The sequence below is a fragment of the Apis laboriosa genome, unplaced genomic scaffold (assembly GCF_014066325.1).
Source record: "Apis laboriosa isolate Shangri-la unplaced genomic scaffold, ASM1406632v1 scaffold47_cov149, whole genome shotgun sequence".
Lineage (NCBI taxonomy): Eukaryota > Metazoa > Arthropoda > Insecta > Hymenoptera > Apidae > Apis > Apis laboriosa.
This window is the reverse complement of record NW_025223437.1, coordinates 1,200,582-1,218,650: the sequence shown is the minus strand read 5'-3', so window position 1 is coordinate 1,218,650 and position 18,069 is coordinate 1,200,582. Positions and strand designations below refer to the sequence as shown.

The following is an 18,069-nucleotide window of genomic DNA, read 5'->3' as shown; positions in this document are numbered from 1 at the left end:
TTGCAAAGCAAATAAATATAGACAAGAAATATAAATAGGGAAAAGGACAAAAATAGGATGAAAATTCGGAAATCATCTTCAGAATACTATAAATAAAATATAAATATAATGATGAGAAGAATAAATAATAGAATTGAAAAGTTAGAAATTCAATAAAAATTGTTGAGAGCATCATCTTCAAAATGTCACAAATGAAACACAAATAAAGAAGAAATAACGAAACAAAAATAAAAATAAGATAAGAATTAAAAATTTGGAAATAGTCATTATCAACACCATCTTTTGAATATCAGTCATCTATTTAAATAATCATCTTTCTAAAAGGATTCAAAAGATGGCATTGATTTTCAATTCTTATTCTATATATTATCTTACCTTTAAAAAGATATCTTTAGCATTCAAAATGGCGTTAATAACCAATTCTACTTTTATTCTTCAATTATTTCTTTTTTTTTTGTTTCCATATTTGAATTTCATTTGCGACATTTTGAAGATTTTCACAATTTTTATTTTTATCTTTTTTTCATTATTTATTCTTTTTATTTTTATTTACTCTTGCCATAAAATTATATACAATATACATATACAAAATATTTTTATTTTTTTTTCAAAACTTCAATGTTTTAATCTTTAATGTAAATAAAGGTATAAATATCGATTTTTTTCCAAGATATAGATAAAAAATGCATTATATCTCAAAGTACAAAATTTTTTTACGAGATAGTATATAATTATATTCATGTATACGAATTAATATAATTATATATACAAATGTAATAAATATTAACTATATATTAACTTTTTGTCTTACAATTTAATTAAAAGACATTTACATAAAAAAATACTACTTTCATTCAAAACTTCATTTCAAATCAATCAAAATAAAATTATAAAAAAATAAAAATATTCAAAATTTTTTTAAAATATAATAAAATTTATGAATATTTAAAAAAAAAGTTTTCAAAATTCATATGATATTTTTATTATATATACTAAAAACTTAGGAAATTATACTTCGAAAATTATAAATCATAAAACAAGCAATTAAGAATTTTTTAAATTGTAAATATACATTATATTAATAAATTATTATATTATTATATTATTATATATATATTATATATATATATATATTTTAATATAAAATCACACATCACAACTTCTAATTTATATACGATTATGTATTCATTTTTAATCTTTTAACTCTTTATAAAAATACAGATAACACAAAAAGTTATTTTTTTATTATCAAAATTTTATGAAATTTTTAGTTTTCTATAACCAATAAATTTTAATAAATGTATTTCAGGAATGATATATATAAAATATAAAATTCGTATAACTATACAATTTATCTGAATATATTAAAATTCACTATGTAAAGATAATTATTATTACGGATAAACATAATATAATAATGTTACATGTTATTAATCGTTAAAAAGAGTATAAGATTTTTAATAATATTCAGAAAATGATCATTCTTGAAAATATTATTTATTCAAAATGTTTTATATTAAAGCTCCTACAGGACAAATATCATTTCATATTTTAGAAAAGTGCGTTTTGGATAGGTTAGAATATTTACAATTATTATACGAGAATAAAAGTCACGAATTTAATGGTAATTTTGAATATTTATTAGAAAATTCAGCATATGATAAAATCGGACATTTTATATTACGGTAAGTTTTATTTGAATGACTATAATAATTATCAAAGTTTTTAATATGTCAATTTACAATATTTTTTTAATTTGATTTATCGATTTTATTGTATCGTATAAATAACTGTTTTAGATTATTGGCATCTGTGTCAGGAAAACTATATAATTATTGGATTGCGAAAGAAATATTATTATTTAAAACTAGATTAAATTATATTTTACCTAGACAATTACATAAATTATTTAAGAACATTTTATGTCAATTGGGAGAATTCACAGACAAAAAAAAATTAATTAATAAAACATTAAACGACATATGTATTTTTTTTTTAAAACCACTTGTCTTTAAACATCTTGTATCAAAAAATCATACAAAAAATTGTAATCTTTACAAAATTAAAGGTATATATTTGTATCTAAATATGGATAAATCAATTAATTTTTAATAATTTAATTATTTAAAAATTATATTAACTTTTTTTTCAAGTACGATTTGAAATAGTACCAGATTTAATAACAAAACGAAAACTAAATTTGAATGATGGATATGTTACTATATATTGCTCCAAATGGAAAAAATTATTAAAATCATTATTTTGTACTTATATAACCAAGCAAGTAATATGTATGAAAACAAAAGCACAATATATAATAAATCAAGATACTAGACTTAATTACTTATATTATAAAATTCATTCTAAAGTATTTAAAGAAAATTGTCAAATATCAATAAAATATAGATATATAACTAAAGAAAATATAGATAAAGAAGTAAAAAATTTCCCACTTTGTATGCAACATTTGCATATAAAATTAAGAAAAACACATAGACTTAGTCATTATGCTCGTTTATATTATAGTCTGTTTTTAAAAGATGGTGGAATGCAGTTAGAAGATGCTATAAATTATTGGAAAGAAGAATATTCCAAACCTCATACCTGTTCTTCTACTTGTTCACATAATTGGCAAATGAATGAACAAAAATTTATATACAATATTCGACATTTTTATGGTTTAGAAGGATCCAAAAGAAATTATAAGTCACCTACTTGTGAAATGATGTGTGTAAGTAATATTTTCTATATTATAAAATTTTTGTATTTTCAAATTCATCTTTTTCTTATGTTATTAGATGAGTGCATCAAATCCCATATATGAAGGAGGATGTCCATTTAAAAATTTTGATATAAATATATTAAAAAATCTCTTATGTTTATCATTATCAAATGATCATATAACAAAAGTATTGAACACTCTATCTTCTCAAAATCCTCAAACTGCTTGTGCTGAATTCTTTAAAATATTAAATCAAAGAAGTAAAAATAATATTATTATTAGTAGTCCTCTACAATATTATTTCAAAATGATAAATCAAATTTAAATATATAAAACATTAACAATTTAGAAATAATAAATATTTTTAATATTTATTTTCCTTAAATCTAATGCAATACAAGTTAAAAATAAAATTTTATTTTCTACATAGATTTAATTAAAAAATTATAAATATCAAACATTTTTAAGACTATTTTCTACAAGTGTATAATTTACACCATTTTTAACATATATACAAGTAACACCAAGTTTTTCTATATCCTTAATATTTCTATATTCGTCATCAAAAAATATCATATCTTTATAATCAGTTTCTGATATTTTTTGAATCCTAAAAAAAATAAATTATATAAATATTTATCAAATATTGTTATTATAAAAAATGAAAATAAAGTTATCTAGAATAAGAATTAATAATTTTTAGTAAAACTTTATTAAAATTTACCTAGAGAAATGAGTTACTTTACTTCCTGGATAAATTTCTTTATATTTGAAATAATTATCCCAGTTAAATAAATTTAATAATTGTTTAGCACCTTGTATTTCTGAAGTACGAGATGCAATACCAAGTTCATATCCTTCTTCATATAAATATTTTAAAACATCGGGTACTTCTTTATAATATTTTATAATTTGACCATGCGAATCTATTACATCATTGCCTTTCCTTAATTTTAAAAAAAAATTGATAGAAATTTTTATTGAACAATTATAAAATAATGTTAAAAATTATTTCTTTAAAACTTACTTTTTAAAAGGAGGATTAACATGAGTATCAATCCAAAATGGCCATAAAGTATAATCTGAAATATAATTAAATTACATTTATTCTTTAATAAATAAAAAATAAAAATAAATAATATTTTTTTTTAAAGAAATTAATTAAAAATAAAACAAAAAAATTTTTAACCTAAATCAAAGACAATTATTTTCGGTTTATAATTTTTTTCACACATTTTTAATGCATAAAATTCATTATTATCATATTACAATTTTAAATGAATTACTAAATGTTAATATAATAAGAATTTTATAAATTACATATATCTAATATATAATTCTTTTTGATAAAGTATAAAAATTATAATCATATCTACTATGATATCATATCTAATACTGTTTAATCATATTTATGCTCGTAATAAAAAAATGTTATAATATATTAATGTTATAATATATTAATATGTAAATATGAAAAAAATTATTTCTTATATGAAAAGATTAATAGAAATTATTTTATATATAATATAATACTTTATTGTTTCTTTCAAAATTTTAATATTTTCGAAAAAAATTTTATATAATAATAAAATTTTCATGTACGCGAAAATCTATTGTTTTTTTAAATGACCAATAATATTAAATTTTTAAATTTCGTTATAACCAATCATAAATGAAATACATATTAAGGCGATTTTCTAATTTATGTAAACCTCAAATTTTTGTTCGTCTCATTCAGTAGTAGCGTCAATCTCGTTTATCGAGTTTGTAGAATTGTGAAGTGTTGATTAAAGATATATAATTATTAAATTTATCATAAAATTATTATTTTAAATAATAAAAACGTCCGAAGGTATACACGTACGTTATATTTTTTATATAATTAATAGTAATTAATACTAAAAATATTTATATGTCCTAAAAATTACAAATATATAATTTATTACATTGTGCATTATTGCTAATAATTTTATATTATTTTTTAAATTATTTTTATTTATTTACATATGTATATTACATATATATATATAACATTAAAAATACATAATTATATACATAAATACATAAATATAAATATTATAATTATAATAATTTAAATAGAGAGAATAAAAAGAAAAAGTGAATCATATTATTATATTATATTCATATTGTATCTATAATATTAAAAATAATTTAAATAATATATTATTATTAAATTAAATAATCTTTAGCTATTATGAATGTAATAATTTACGCTTTTAATTTATAATTGTTTTTTGATTAATTTACATATATTATTTTGCATGATAGAATATTTTATTTATTGTTTTTTTTTAATGATGACTATTATTTTTATAATTTTATTTGATTAATTTTAATTTAAATTAAGAAAATATATTTTGCCCTTCATTATAATATTTTTGTTATTATATTATATTAATTATTTTATATATATTTTATATCTTCAATATCTTATATAACTTATATATTTCATATATTATTAATAATAGTAATATATTTATTACAGAAATGTCTGAATCGGATCTTTTAGCTGCTGATCACATTGATGGTCTAGATGGACTTGAAAATGGTCAAGATGGAGATGCCATTATGCAATGTGATGGTGTAAAACGTGAATTAAATGAAGCAAATATCGATGATCCGGTATTTTGTTATAAATAAATATTTGTTATTATATAATTTCTTAACTGTTTTCCTGATTGAAATATAATTTATATTTTTTTTATATAAAATTTTTCTATTGTATTATAGGAATTAGAAGCTATTAAAGCACGTGTTAGAGAAATGGAAGAAGAAGCAGAAAAATTAAAACAATTACAATCTGAAGTGGACAAACAAATGAATATGGGTAGTCCACCTGGAATAAGTAAGTTGTAGATTATATTAATTTCAATATATAACTAAAAGTTTTACAAATTTTCATAATTTTCATAATTTTTTTTATAAGAAAGATTATTCTATATTTTCTTAAATTTTTAGCAAGTCCATTAAATATGTCACTTGAAGACAAAATGGAAGTTGATAATAGATCCATTTATGTTGGTAATGTAAGTAAAACTATATTTTATATATATTTATATATATTTTATTTCATTCAAGGAATATTTATATATTATAAATAATAAATTATATATAATAATAAATTAATATTCACTTTTTATATAAAAGGTTGATTATGGCGCTACAGCAGAAGAATTAGAACAACATTTTCATGGCTGTGGCAGTGTTAATAGAGTAACAATATTGTGCAATAAATTTGATGGACATCCCAAAGGTTTTGCTTATATAGAATTTGCAGAACGTGATTCTGTACAAACAGCTATGGCTATGGATGAATCTATGTTTAGAGGACGTCAAATTAAAGTAATGCCTAAAAGAACAAATAGACCTGGACTGTCAGTGACAAATAGGTGCTTAAAAATATATATTATTTTTTAAATATATATATATATATATATATATATATATATTATTTTATATCTATACATATATATATTTTTACTTTATTTACATATAATATATTTAAATAATTTATAGGGGACCACGAGGAACACGAGGCTACCGAGGTATAGCCAGAGGAATCATACGTGGTAGTGCATATTTTGGATATAGACCTATAAGGCGACCTAGGTATATTGTAAAATTAAATATTTATTTATATTTTCAATAATTTCAAATATTTTTTTCAATAATGTTTTTTGCATAGGAGCTACAGACGAGGATATTATATGCCGTATTGACCGTTTTAATATATTGTATTGGAATTTTACAATTGAGGTAAGTTTTTATACTTGTAATTTATGATTTTTTTTGATTATTCAAACATAAAATATCGAATATTATTAATTATATTAAATTTTTATATATATATAATTAATCATGTATATTAAACAAAAATATTTCTACTACATTTTATATTTATACTATAAAATTGGGCATCTTTATGTTTGAACAATCAAAATATATATTATATATATATATGCATTTATAGGAAAAGCTGGTGAAATAATAAATATTTAGAATAATATTATATTATATTACAGAATTATAAATACTAAGATAAATGAAAGAATAAAATAAATATATATAATATTCACTAGCCATTCCTGAATCAATGTATTTTTTCAGTGACAATTATTTTATGTATATATTAGATTTTTTTTTTTTAATATTCTGATGTATCTATATAATCCATCTTGTAAATTTATGATGTTAACAATCTAAAATTAAAAATATTAAAAAGAGTATCCATCAATTTTTTACAGTGGATATTACAAAATTTATATCTAGATACATTAGCTTTCTTAGGAAATGCTATATTTTATGCTATACTTCTTAGGAAACATTTGTTTTCATTCTTAATATCTGGCCATATTTTAAATATTATTAAAAAAGAAGGCACTTATATTAACAATATGTTTAATATATATATAAATATAATTTTGTATTTCAATACTTTAATTTATAACTATAATTATACAATGCTTCTCTAATTGTTCTAGAATATTTTGTGTAATATATTTATTTTATAATACGATTTATTCAATTCACTTATATTATAAAGTATGGCCATGTATGGAACTGTAACACTGAATATTGTAAGTTTTTGTGCATATCTTAATTATAGGTTACACAAAACTTACATATTTCTATGAACACGCATTTCACTATCATGCAGCTAAGGTGTTTAAGTAAATTCTTATGATATGTCCACAGAAAAAAAAACTGATACGATGGGAAAAAAAAGAGAAAGAAAAAACCTCATGTCAAAAGAAAAAAAAAAAGATTGGACAAAGATGGGCACAATTAATCATATTTGATTTAATAAATCTTCATATAAAAATTACAAATGTAGATCAGCGATAATTTGCAATTGCAGTTCAATTATAACAGTTCAATTATATTTTTTATATAATTTGCAATAACAACTAATCAATTTTATCAGCCTTTATTAATGTCCAAAGATTTTCAATTTGTTTAAAATATAAAAATATATAAAACATTGGCATGTTTAATATATCAAAGTATAAAGAATGCAGTAAATATGTGAAAGTATGTGTATATATATTTACACATTGCAAATTTATATATTATTTTAGCACAGAAATATAATTACTTATACTTTTTGAAAAAATTTAAATTTGTATTTTAAATTATTTTAAATAAAAAATGTTATTCCTTTGCATATTTAAATAATTATAAGATTAAATAATTATTCAAAACTTATTAATTCTTTTTTTGTAATTGCTTTTTCAATTCACAATTTCATTTGCATATTAATTTCTCAATAATTACAATAAACTATTTCCTAAAATATAGTTTTTATTTTTTATGGTCAACATATTAGCATTTATAGCAAAATTTATATATTTTCGTTATTGTTAAAATTTGTTAAAATTTTTATTCAATTCAATTGTGCATTTAAAATTAAATTTTATCTGCTTGAAACAATATAATATATAAAAAAAGTCATTGATCTTAAATTATATAAACATAATGATTGTAAATAAAAATAATAATATTAAATATATTAAAATAAAATAAAATATGAAATTATAAACAAAAAGAATTTTTGTAGAATTCCTGACATTGAAAAAAATATATTAATAATTTAGAAAATGATTTTAATAAATTATAATCTAGCAATAATAATTTTAGAAATATTTTTGGTAAAAAATAAAGGCTGATATAATTATATAAAACTAAAATTTATAACGTCATTATTATTATTACAATATACTATTAATATATTTGTAATAACTCTTTAATAATAATTCTATATAATAATTCTATATATTCTATATAAATATTCTATATAATAATTCTTAAATGATTTTATATTTTTCAGCTATATAGAAACTTATACTTAAGACATTAATTAAAAAGAATTGAACTGCAATGTAAATATCTAGAGTAATACCATATTACTATAATTTATAGTAACTTTTGTATGCACACAGTAAGTGAAAGTTGCGAAAATTAAAAATTGTTAATTTCTGTAAAAGAATAACACATTGATATTATAATATATGCAACTTTCATTTATTTATTACTAACTATACATCCTCAATTTTATCTCAAACATATTGCTACTAATTTGTAAGATGCGTGTAAAATGTTTTTGAACTATTAATCCACTGTGCTATGATGTTAGGAGGAGAGCCAAGTTTCCACATATTAATAATCGAACCACATTTCGTAATGTTACTTCCATGTCGCTAAGTATTTTGCAGGTGCAGTGCAGCATCAGCATCAATTGAGTGATAATCATACAAATTTCATGAACAATTTTTACGTTCCATTAAAAAAAAAAGAAAGAAAGAAAGAAAAAAAGAAAAAATAATTATATAAGTGTAATATATAAATGTAACATGATTGAGTGGTCAATAAAGATTTTCTTGGCTTAAAAATCATATCGAAAATGTTATTTAATTTATATTTATTAAACATAATAATATATACATATATATGTGTACATATATACACATGTGTAATATATACATATATATATAATATAATTGATGTATTAATCATAATAACATTAATAATATTAAACATAAATATATATATTTATGTGTAATATCATTTTATAAAGAATAGGTTAAATAAAAAATTAACTTCAAAAAATTAGCGATTTGCATTTATTAACATTCAGTATCATTTAAATCAATTTTTATATTTCAATTAATGTTATCAGATGAATAAATTTTGTTCATACAAATTAATATTTTAATAACAGATATAACCAGAATATTATTATATATGTTTTATTAGAAATTTGTATTTCTTTATATCTCTGAAGGCATATAAATGCACGATTAATCTCTAAAGAGTTTTCAATTAATGGAAAGATTGTGAATAAGATGTAACAGAAAATATTGAAGACCTGAATTTAAGATACTAAAAATACATAACAAAATATTTGATATTGTATTTTTTAATAACTACATAACAATGCAAACAAATTATATTTTAAAGCATATCATATTTTAAGATTCTAATCTAATTGCCATTTTTTTTTCGTTACTTTTAATGTATTATTATTTTTAACAGCCATAAGAAATACTTACTTATATTAATATTTAATTTTAAGAAGAAATATATATAATAAAAATTAAAATAAATTTTAAATATTTTAGTAAATTATATCAATTTTGCAACAATCTACTTTAATAGTCAATTTATTAGGTTGAAATTTTAAATATTAATTATATCTTTATTTATACAATTTATAACAGATAAGTAAATTAGTTAATTTTTTTTTAAATAAATTATTTTTTATAAATATAGTAATTTAATCAATATAATTTAAAAATAATTATGATATTAAAATATTAAAAATTTATTTCTTTTATTTCTTTTAAACTCAATGCAATTTTTAAATATTGATTTTTTTTATAATAATCATGATTTAAATTTATACTAATTAAGAGTCAATTTTTCAAAATTTAGATATGTGTGCATGTGTATTATTTTACTGCTATCTTTTTACTTTATCAAAATAACTAAAAAAAAGATATTAAAAAGATTCACTAATATAAATAATTTCAAATCTTCAAAGATTATAGATTTTTTTTCTCTAAATAACTTAGGTTGTTTTGGTTTTCATATATATAAATGTAACTTATTCTATATATTCAGCATATTTTTGAAATTTATGTATATTTTATAATGCATAGTTATTCTTTATAATTCAGGTCTTCAATTTAAATCTATAGAATTTAATAGCAATATCTTGGACTTCATTCATTTCAGTCCTTTTTCGATAAATATCCATGTTCATATAATAGTTTTAATTATTTGGTCTAAAGAACAGGATATAAGATTGCATTGAGATAAACATTGACTAGTATACCAACTTCATAGTGTTTATAAATTTTGTTTTGGAAGGCAATAGTGATCATTAAGAATGTAATTCAAGTGTTTCCAAAATTGATCGACATAAACTTTGTAACTTTGGTCTTGTTGTATGTTCTGTATGCATATTTTCTAAATATTTTAATATTTCTACTCCACCTTCTCTGATTAGCATATTGCAATAACGTTTTGCTACAAAATTTTAATGATATAAATATAATATAACATACAGATAATTATACGAACGAATATAATTAAATATATATATTTTATATTAAATTATTTAATATATTCATTTAAAAAATTTCATATATGAAATATTATTACTTACGATTTTTTGTGCATACATGATGTATTGCCCAAACTGCCCAAAGTTGAACAGGATAAGCATTTCGACAAAGCAAAAGTGAAAAAAATGGATGAAAACTTCTATATGCAACCATTTCTCCTTGAGGAGTTTGCCAATGTGTTATAGTATGAGCTAATTGTTCTAATAATTCATCTCTACTTGGTAATGAAGATATTGCAGCCCATGCACGTGGACCATCACTAAGCAAATGTGCAGCAATACCTGCTGCGAAATAAGATACATCAATATGTACAGATGTCAGCAATGTAGAAAGCATAGAGATGAATCTAGGCTGCATAAGTCTTGGTCTTAAATGAACTACCTATAAGACATTACAAAATATAATTATTATGTTAATCTATATTTTTTATGATTAAATTATATAATTTAAATTTAATAATTATTTATATAATAATTAAAAAAATAAATTAAAATTATCTTTTTAATAAAAATAATATAAATAAAAAATAAAGTAAATTAATTATTACAAACCTCTGCTATATTATTTAATGAGCCAAGTACTTTAGTTTCAACACTGAACTGTCCTTGAAAACTTTCTAATACTTCAAGAAATAATTCCATTCCACCTTCATCTAAAAAGACTTCACATGTGGTAGCACTTTCATCGGTTAAATTCCATAAAGCACTTAATGTAAATTTCATTGTTATGTCGACTGATTTTGATTCAACTTTAGTTCTAACCATTGCTAATAATTTAGACATATACTGAGGTTGAGCACCAAGCATTGATGTTTCTACTGTTGATATTTTCGCTGCTAATATAGAGCAAATAGCAACAGACATACGATTCATTGATGGTTCATTAAATGTTAACAAAGAATTTAATACTAATCTTGCACATCTACAAATGGAAAATAATTAAATTGTTATAAATTTAATTGATATTTTTAATTTATATATGATAAATAAATAAATTTAAACATAAATTATAATAAAAAATAAAAAAATATTTGCTATATTTACATTTATAAAATAAAATATAATTTTATAAAGTTCAATTACCTATATTTATCAAAAGTTATTTCCTGTAGTATTCTATCACTACATAAAATTAATAATGTATTCATCTGAAGTCGATAGTTGGTTGGATAAGATTCCATTGCTATCATTGTTAATTCAACAACTTGTTTAAGAATTGATGGGTGAATCATGATGGAGAATTCACCTTTAGTGAGATTATAAAGACATGCAGTACATGGCACTTGTATACGTACTTCTTGTGGATGTTCTCTCATTGCAGGTAATACTAACTTTATAACATCAATCCGAGATTCAAGAAAATTATGTGTCAAACGGAATAAATTAAATAAACATTTCTCAAGATAAAGTGGTCTACATGTATATCTTTTAAGACCTTCTAAGATTTGAGATTCTGTTGCTGTACCAGTAACCTAAAATAAATATTAGATATTATATTAAAATATTTAAATATTTTTCTTTTTATATAATTATAATTTAAAATAAAATATGAATAGAAATATTTAAATAAAATTTTTGTAAACAGTTTATTATTGTTATATAAATATATTTATATAATTATTTATTTATAATTAATAATTATTTTTTCTTCTATTGTTTATATTATTCTTTAGATTATTCTTTAATTAATTCTTACTTACAACAAGTCCAGGCCTATAATATTCATCTGTTGGATTTGTTAAACTATCATCATAACAAGCATCTGTACTTACAAGTCCCAAAAACCTTAAATGTGTGTGAGCTTTTATAAATTCTTTTAAATCTTTTGGATCTATATCACCCTTACCTATATTGAATAGTAGAAAATATTAAATCATTTTATATATTATAAAAATAAAAACAATATATATTATATTGTTATATAGTTACCAGATAAATCTAAACTAGTTAGATATGGCATACAATGTACAGCTTTTAAAAAATCTGTTATTTTTGGCTTTTCAGGCCCCAACACACAATTAAGAGCATGCATATCTTTTTCATCTGAAATATCTAAATTTCTTAATTCATTCAATTCCAATAATACTGAAATTAAATCTGCACTTTCATTTATCTTTAAGTTATACATATTAAGTGTTTTTAAACGACTTTTACACTTTTTTAATGGTGTTATATCATCAACTTTTGTACATGAAATATCTAAGCTTTCTAAAAGGGGAAGGTCCTCAACTACTATTTCCAATCCATGTTTATTAAATTCTGTACCTGATACATTTAATGTATGTAATGATCTCAATTTACTTAATGTTACTACCACACAATACCTATTATAAAATATACATATAATTTAAATATTATATATAGATAGAATATTTTTAATTATATTTAATTATATTTAAAAATAATTATATTGAATACCGTGAACAATCTATAAAACTTCCTTTTGCTACACTCAATGATCTAAGATTTTGTACACTCCAATCACCTAAACAACTTATCAGATCATTAACAGTTATTTTTAAACCATTTACCATTAAATCTACCACTTTATGTTGTTTTAAAACTTTTAAACCTTTTGTTGATAATGCAGATGCATCTTTTAATCGTACATGCCTATAAATGACAATAAAAAATTAATATTTTCTACATATAAATTTACATATTTAAAAAATGAAATATAAATACCTTAACCTGGTAGATTTTGAATTAAAAAGTGTAATTGTCAAATCAGATAATGTTTTTTTCTCACAAAGATTAGCCAATAATTGTTCTGATACTTCAGCTGGTAAAAAAGCATCTGGATGTCTAAAACTAAGTCTTGTTGCTGAACTCGATGATCCATCATTAGATGCTTTATCTATTATTGCATCCAAAAATATATCTATATTATTATTATTATTCAATAAAAAAAAATTGATTTGAAACTTCATAAAAAATTATACTAAAAAATCAGTTTTATTAATTTTTATAAAATTTCCTCAATAATAATATAAAACATAAATAAAATACATAGTTATAAAATATATGTAATTGGAAAAATGAATATGTAATTAAAAAAATTCTTTTGATTTTTAAAACTTACTGCAAGTAGTTGTATCCAATGAATTAGGGGAATGTTCTTCTGTATCACCAAGATGTACATCACATAAATCCAAAACATTATTACAAATAAAATCAATGCAAACCTCAAGAAGACTTTTCGGAGACTCAAACATTTTATATTCTTATTTACACACAAATATTCTTTCTTTATTTTCTCTGTAGCTTCTTAAAGAGTTGATTACTTCAAATGGTCTAACATTTCATTCTTTCATATTTATTTCAAAAAATCTGTTATAACACATATACACATTCATATATATATATATACACATACACACACACACCATATATGGTGTGTGCGTGTGTGTGTGTGTGTGTATATATTTAATACATTTTCAGAATTTAAAATTTTTAATATTAAACATACATAAAACATATATAAAATGAAATACACCAATTTTTATGAAAATTAATACATATATATCATCCGCGAAAAAATTAAATTGCATGCATAATTTTTAATTTTTTTATGATAATAAATTTTGTTAAAATATTAAAAATATGTTATATCTATCTTACTTAAAAAATAATATAATTATATATGCGTCAATATGTAAAGGAAATGTCAGAAAAAATTATATAAATAATTTTATTTCCAACATACAGGTGACAGAATTTTAAATAATGATTACGTAATGATAAGTTCACATTGAATGAAATAAATATTTGTGTCACTATGCATTTGAGCACATTATAACACGTACTAAAAGAAATTTATGAAATTGGAAAGTTATTTATTAAATATACTAAACTTTATTATGTGAGTGTAATATTTTTAAAAAATCATTAAATTATTATATAAACTTTTTTATAAATAACACTGAAACACAATTGTGAAAACAATTGCAGAAAATTGTAGTCTCTCACCTGTGGAGAGAACGCCATATTGACTTGTTAAATGTCAAAACAGATTAAAAAGTACAATATAGACGTATACATATTGTTAAATATATGAATATGATTATCAAGTTCAATGATAGAATCAAAGATGAATATCAATTATAACTTTTCTGTTCAAATTAATTTTAAAATTTATTTTATGTGATTTATAATGATTTTGAATATACATACCTCAATATTGCGAAAATCTGACATCTTTATTGTTTTTAATGAAAAAATTTATTTCGTGAAGAATATTTATAGATAAAACTTAAAACATTTCTTAATATAGAAATCTTGTTATTCTTGTAAACATAATGAAGTAAAAACTTTATTTATAAAGAAATTCGGTTATTGACACACTATCAATATGGCGGTAAAACGATGGAAAACGATGTACTTTTCAGTATGTATTACAATTTTAATTCTCAGTAATCAAAATTTTTTCTAAATATAATTATAATATTTATATAAAGATTGTTTCAAAGTGTTTATTTCTAGTAAATCTAATGTTTATTTTAATGTATAGAATAATAATAATATTCGATTTCAAAATTTAAAGAATAAAGAAATTATCAAAAATATAGATTTTTAATTTTAAAAATTATATTATATTTAATATTTAATCATTTAATAACTTGTATATTACATTAAATCTTTCGATTATAATTATAAATATAAATATAAATAAAAATTTTTTAATTTCTTAGAAATGATAACATAAAATTTATAATTAAAATGAAATTTTTTCATTATTTTTAAGGTATAAACAAGGATGTGCTTTTAAAAATAAAATCATGATTTAAATATACTGATATATGTCTTATAAAGTCATGTTAAATGATATTTGGTATTAATCATTTCACTTGCATTTAAATTTAATTTTTAATTAAAAGAATGCCAAGTTTGAGAAAAAAAGTTGCTGGTTTTATGCGACAGTTATCTATTAGCAACTTGGCAGGAACTGTAGAAAATATAAGTCAAGGAGAACAAACTTTGCGTAGTCCAAGATCATTAACACAAGATTTTACAAGTGGTTGTTTTATTACACGATATCTTGATGGGTAATAATTTTTTTTAAATTTTTAAATTAAATTTTTTTAATGCATTTTTATTCATGAATATTTTAAATAAATTTATAACATAGTTATAAATATTTATAATATTTTCAGTTTGGAAACTAAACAAGAAGGACCAGCAATTTTGCATGGTAGAAATCCAGAAGAACTACCAACCAGACAACTTGGAAATTTTCAGGAAGATAAAGATATAGTTGCTGCTCATACTGGCCCAGATAATGGACTTACAACTGTTAATATACAACAAAGACATTTAAGTATTAATGATATTGATATAGACTACATTGATATGTTAGATCAAGGAGAACAATATAGAAATAGTATGTATTCCATATATGAAATTATGGAATAATGAAAAATATATTTTTTTAAAAAATTTTTTTTTTAGCATCAACAACAACGACTCCTGCAATTGCTGGTGTTGTTGATTGGTTTAGCCCTCATGAAATGGTTTATGGAATTGCTACTACATTATATGAGAAAAATCCTACAAATAATACAAATAATGGAGAACCAATAGCAGATTGTTTTGGTATTGTAGCACGATCAAATTCAGCAATTTTGGCACTTGCTGATGGTGTTAATTGGGGTATGGTTATAGAAAATAGTTATCTATTTTAAATAATATTAAATAAAAATATAGGAATGTATGTATTTTTTAATAGAATAAAATTATATTAGGTACCAAAGCAAGTATTGCAGCTAGATCTGCAATACATGGAAGTATGGAATATTTAAATAAGGCTCTTTTTTGTCCTTCAATTAATGGAAAAATGAATACAACGAAAGATGTTTTTATAGCATTACTTCGTTCATTCCATGCTGCACATTCATTAATTTTGCAAGAACAAGGAATGCTTACAACATTAACTGTATGTGCAGTTCTTCCACTGCCAAATTCTGATTCTAATACAGAACAAATTAAATATATGGCATGTACCTGTAATGTTGGTGACAGTTTAGCTTATGTATATTCAAGGTAATATAAATAAAAATTAAAAATTTTATAAAAATATTAAGTAGGATATTGTTTGAGATAAAAAAAATATTTGGCATTGGTAGGAAAACTGGAGTAAGAGAAATAACAAGAGGATCTCATGATATTCATTGTATGCGTGATATGCGTGATGCTCTTGGAGCATTAGGGCCTGTAGATGGTTCTAATCCTGAATTGAATAATTTAACTCTTGCCATGACAGAAGTTGAAAAAGGAGATATTGTATTCTTAACTAGTGATGGAATTTCAGATAATTTTGATCCTGTAGTTGGAAAATTTGCTATCTTACCATGTCACAATTCTGTACCTGACTCAAATGTAAAAAATCATACTGAAGGAAGATCAAAAACGCGTCGAAAATCTGCAGAAAACTTGAGACATACAGAATCTGGCAATAGTAATAAAAATAAATCTAATTTGCCTGTAGTTGAAGCATATCAAAGACATGAGCTGACATTGCTTAGAATGGAAGATTTATTAAGAAGAGGTGTATCTGGAGAAGGTCCACCATGTAATAGTGCCAAACATCTTTGTGAACTTCTATTGGATTTTGCTGTAAGTTATCTAATATTAAAATTGAAATTTAATAATAAAATATGCAAAATATGCATGAATTGCATGATTTCATTAATTTTTTAATAAGCAAAAAATAAAACTGAAATATATAATATATCATATAATAAAATAAAATGCTAATTTTAAATACTAACATAAATTTAATTTTTACATATAATAAGGTACGCATAACTGCCGCTAAAAGACGAATATTGGAAGATACAGATTTATATTATGCACAAAATAAAGATGGCCAATTAATTCAACTTTCTAAACAAGAACAAAGAACTCGACGAATAAAAACTTTGGACAAGGTTTCTATGATTCCTGGAAAATTAGATCATGCAACAGTCGTAGCATATGTAGTTGGATCTATTAATTCGGAATATGGTTTATAATTAATTAATAAATTATAATTTTAATTTGTAAGGAAATTAATAAATTAGAATTTTTTCAATAGTGACATTTTCTTAAGTAAATTAAATTAAAATTATTGTTTTATTATGAGTTGTTTATATAATTTTTTTATTATTTAAAATAAAAAATATATATGATAATATTTATTTTATTATAAATTCAGTTCATAGAT

At 20.8% G+C, this 18,069-nt stretch overlaps 5 protein-coding genes across 11 annotated transcripts; 3 read left to right on the top strand and 2 right to left on the bottom strand.

The window, feature by feature from the left end:
- The first annotated feature begins 1,477 nt into the window (after positions 1–1,477).
- LOC122716607 (DNA primase large subunit-like) lies at positions 1,478–3,047 on the top strand. The gene is made up of 4 exons (XM_043939859.1): positions 1,478–1,685; positions 1,800–2,068; positions 2,154–2,731; positions 2,799–3,047. The coding sequence occupies exons 1-4, from the start codon at positions 1,507–1,509 to the stop codon at positions 3,045–3,047; spliced, it is 1,275 nt and encodes a 424-aa protein (XP_043795794.1). The 5' UTR covers positions 1,478–1,506.
- A 16-nt stretch (positions 3,048–3,063) lies between these two features.
- LOC122716608 (magnesium-dependent phosphatase 1-like) lies at positions 3,064–4,060 on the bottom strand. Its single transcript, XM_043939860.1, has 4 exons — positions 3,912–4,060; positions 3,750–3,804; positions 3,447–3,668; positions 3,064–3,332 (listed from the first exon to the last, which is right to left on the bottom strand). Exons 1-4 carry the CDS (start codon positions 3,955–3,957, stop codon positions 3,176–3,178), a joined length of 480 nt encoding a protein of 159 aa, XP_043795795.1. The 5' UTR covers positions 3,958–4,060; the 3' UTR covers positions 3,064–3,175.
- A 396-nt stretch (positions 4,061–4,456) lies between these two features.
- LOC122716589 (polyadenylate-binding protein 2-B) lies at positions 4,457–6,499 on the top strand. Of its 2 annotated transcripts, none has more exons than XM_043939825.1 (7): positions 4,457–4,582; positions 5,229–5,365; positions 5,474–5,588; positions 5,702–5,769; positions 5,891–6,132; positions 6,260–6,352; positions 6,429–6,499. In XM_043939825.1, exons 2-7 carry the CDS (start codon positions 5,231–5,233, stop codon positions 6,460–6,462), a joined length of 687 nt encoding a protein of 228 aa, XP_043795760.1. In that variant the 5' UTR covers positions 4,457–4,582; positions 5,229–5,230; the 3' UTR covers positions 6,463–6,499. The 2 variants fall into 2 exon arrangements, with proteins under 2 accessions (XP_043795760.1, XP_043795761.1); XM_043939826.1 differs by having other exon boundaries at positions 4,468–4,574.
- On the bottom strand, positions 5,944–15,179 carry LOC122716587 (protein zyg-11 homolog B-like). Of its 5 annotated transcripts, none has more exons than XM_043939822.1 (10): positions 14,575–14,630; positions 13,951–14,198; positions 13,554–13,725; positions 13,287–13,481; positions 12,798–13,192; positions 12,569–12,714; positions 11,952–12,340; positions 11,421–11,790; positions 10,911–11,250; positions 5,944–6,092 (listed from the first exon to the last, which is right to left on the bottom strand). In XM_043939822.1, the coding sequence occupies exons 2-10, from the start codon at positions 14,081–14,083 to the stop codon at positions 6,076–6,078; spliced, it is 2,157 nt and encodes a 718-aa protein (XP_043795757.1). In that variant the 5' UTR covers positions 14,084–14,198; positions 14,575–14,630; the 3' UTR covers positions 5,944–6,075. The 5 variants fall into 5 exon arrangements, with proteins under 5 accessions (XP_043795757.1, XP_043795755.1, XP_043795754.1 ...); XM_043939820.1 differs by lacking the exons at positions 5,944–6,092; positions 14,575–14,630 and adding exons at positions 10,174–10,771; positions 15,042–15,179; XM_043939819.1 differs by lacking the exons at positions 5,944–6,092; positions 14,575–14,630 and adding exons at positions 10,174–10,771; positions 14,722–14,850.
- LOC122716588 (PP2C-like domain-containing protein CG9801) lies at positions 14,633–17,922 on the top strand. 2 transcript variants are annotated; one of them, XM_043939824.1, is made up of 7 exons: positions 14,633–14,730; positions 15,613–15,913; positions 16,022–16,248; positions 16,317–16,517; positions 16,610–16,907; positions 16,991–17,480; positions 17,663–17,922. In XM_043939824.1, the coding sequence occupies exons 2-7, from the start codon at positions 15,747–15,749 to the stop codon at positions 17,876–17,878; spliced, it is 1,599 nt and encodes a 532-aa protein (XP_043795759.1). In that variant the 5' UTR covers positions 14,633–14,730; positions 15,613–15,746; the 3' UTR covers positions 17,879–17,922. The 2 variants fall into 2 exon arrangements, with proteins under 2 accessions (XP_043795759.1, XP_043795758.1); XM_043939823.1 differs by lacking the exon at positions 14,633–14,730 and adding an exon at positions 15,130–15,255.
- The last annotated feature ends 147 nt before the right edge of the window (positions 17,923–18,069 follow it).

Bases quoted from the DNA above. Each gene is read 5' to 3' on its own strand.
- LOC122716587 (XM_043939820.1), bottom strand. From the start codon at position 14,083: ATGTTTGAGTCTCCGAAAAGTCTTCTTGAGGTTTGCATTGATTTTATT. The intron at 12,715-12,797 runs GTAACTATATAA...TATTCAATATAG, and splicing joins AACTAGTTTAGATTTATCTG to GTAAGGGTGATATAGATCCA. The intron at 12,341-12,568 runs GTAAGTAAGAAT...TATTTATTTTAG, and splicing joins ATTATAGGCCTGGACTTGTT to GTTACTGGTACAGCAACAGA.
- LOC122716589 (XM_043939825.1), top strand. From the start codon at position 5,231: ATGTCTGAATCGGATCTTTTAGCTGCTGATCACATTGATGGTCTAGAT. The intron at 6,133-6,259 runs GTGCTTAAAAAT...AATAATTTATAG, and splicing joins GGACTGTCAGTGACAAATAG to GGGACCACGAGGAACACGAG. The intron at 6,353-6,428 runs GTATATTGTAAA...TTTTTTGCATAG, and splicing joins AGACCTATAAGGCGACCTAG to GAGCTACAGACGAGGATATT.
- LOC122716588 (XM_043939824.1), top strand. From the start codon at position 15,747: ATGCCAAGTTTGAGAAAAAAAGTTGCTGGTTTTATGCGACAGTTATCT. The intron at 16,249-16,316 runs GTATGTATTCCA...TTTTTTTTTTAG, and splicing joins AGGAGAACAATATAGAAATA to CATCAACAACAACGACTCCT. The intron at 17,481-17,662 runs GTAAGTTATCTA...ACATATAATAAG, and splicing joins AACTTCTATTGGATTTTGCT to GTACGCATAACTGCCGCTAA.
- LOC122716608 (XM_043939860.1), bottom strand. From the start codon at position 3,957: ATGTGTGAAAAAAATTATAAACCGAAAATAATTGTCTTTGATTTAG. The intron at 3,669-3,749 runs GTAAGTTTTAAA...TTTAAAATTAAG, and splicing joins GTTAATCCTCCTTTTAAAAA to GAAAGGCAATGATGTAATAG. The intron at 3,333-3,446 runs GTAAATTTTAAT...TATTTTTTTTAG, and splicing joins AAAGTAACTCATTTCTCTAG to GATTCAAAAAATATCAGAAA.
- LOC122716607 (XM_043939859.1), top strand. From the start codon at position 1,507: ATGTTTTATATTAAAGCTCCTACAGGACAAATATCATTTCATATTTTA. The intron at 1,686-1,799 runs GTAAGTTTTATT...TAACTGTTTTAG, and splicing joins ATCGGACATTTTATATTACG to ATTATTGGCATCTGTGTCAG. The intron at 2,069-2,153 runs GTATATATTTGT...TTTTTTTTCAAG, and splicing joins TAATCTTTACAAAATTAAAG to TACGATTTGAAATAGTACCA.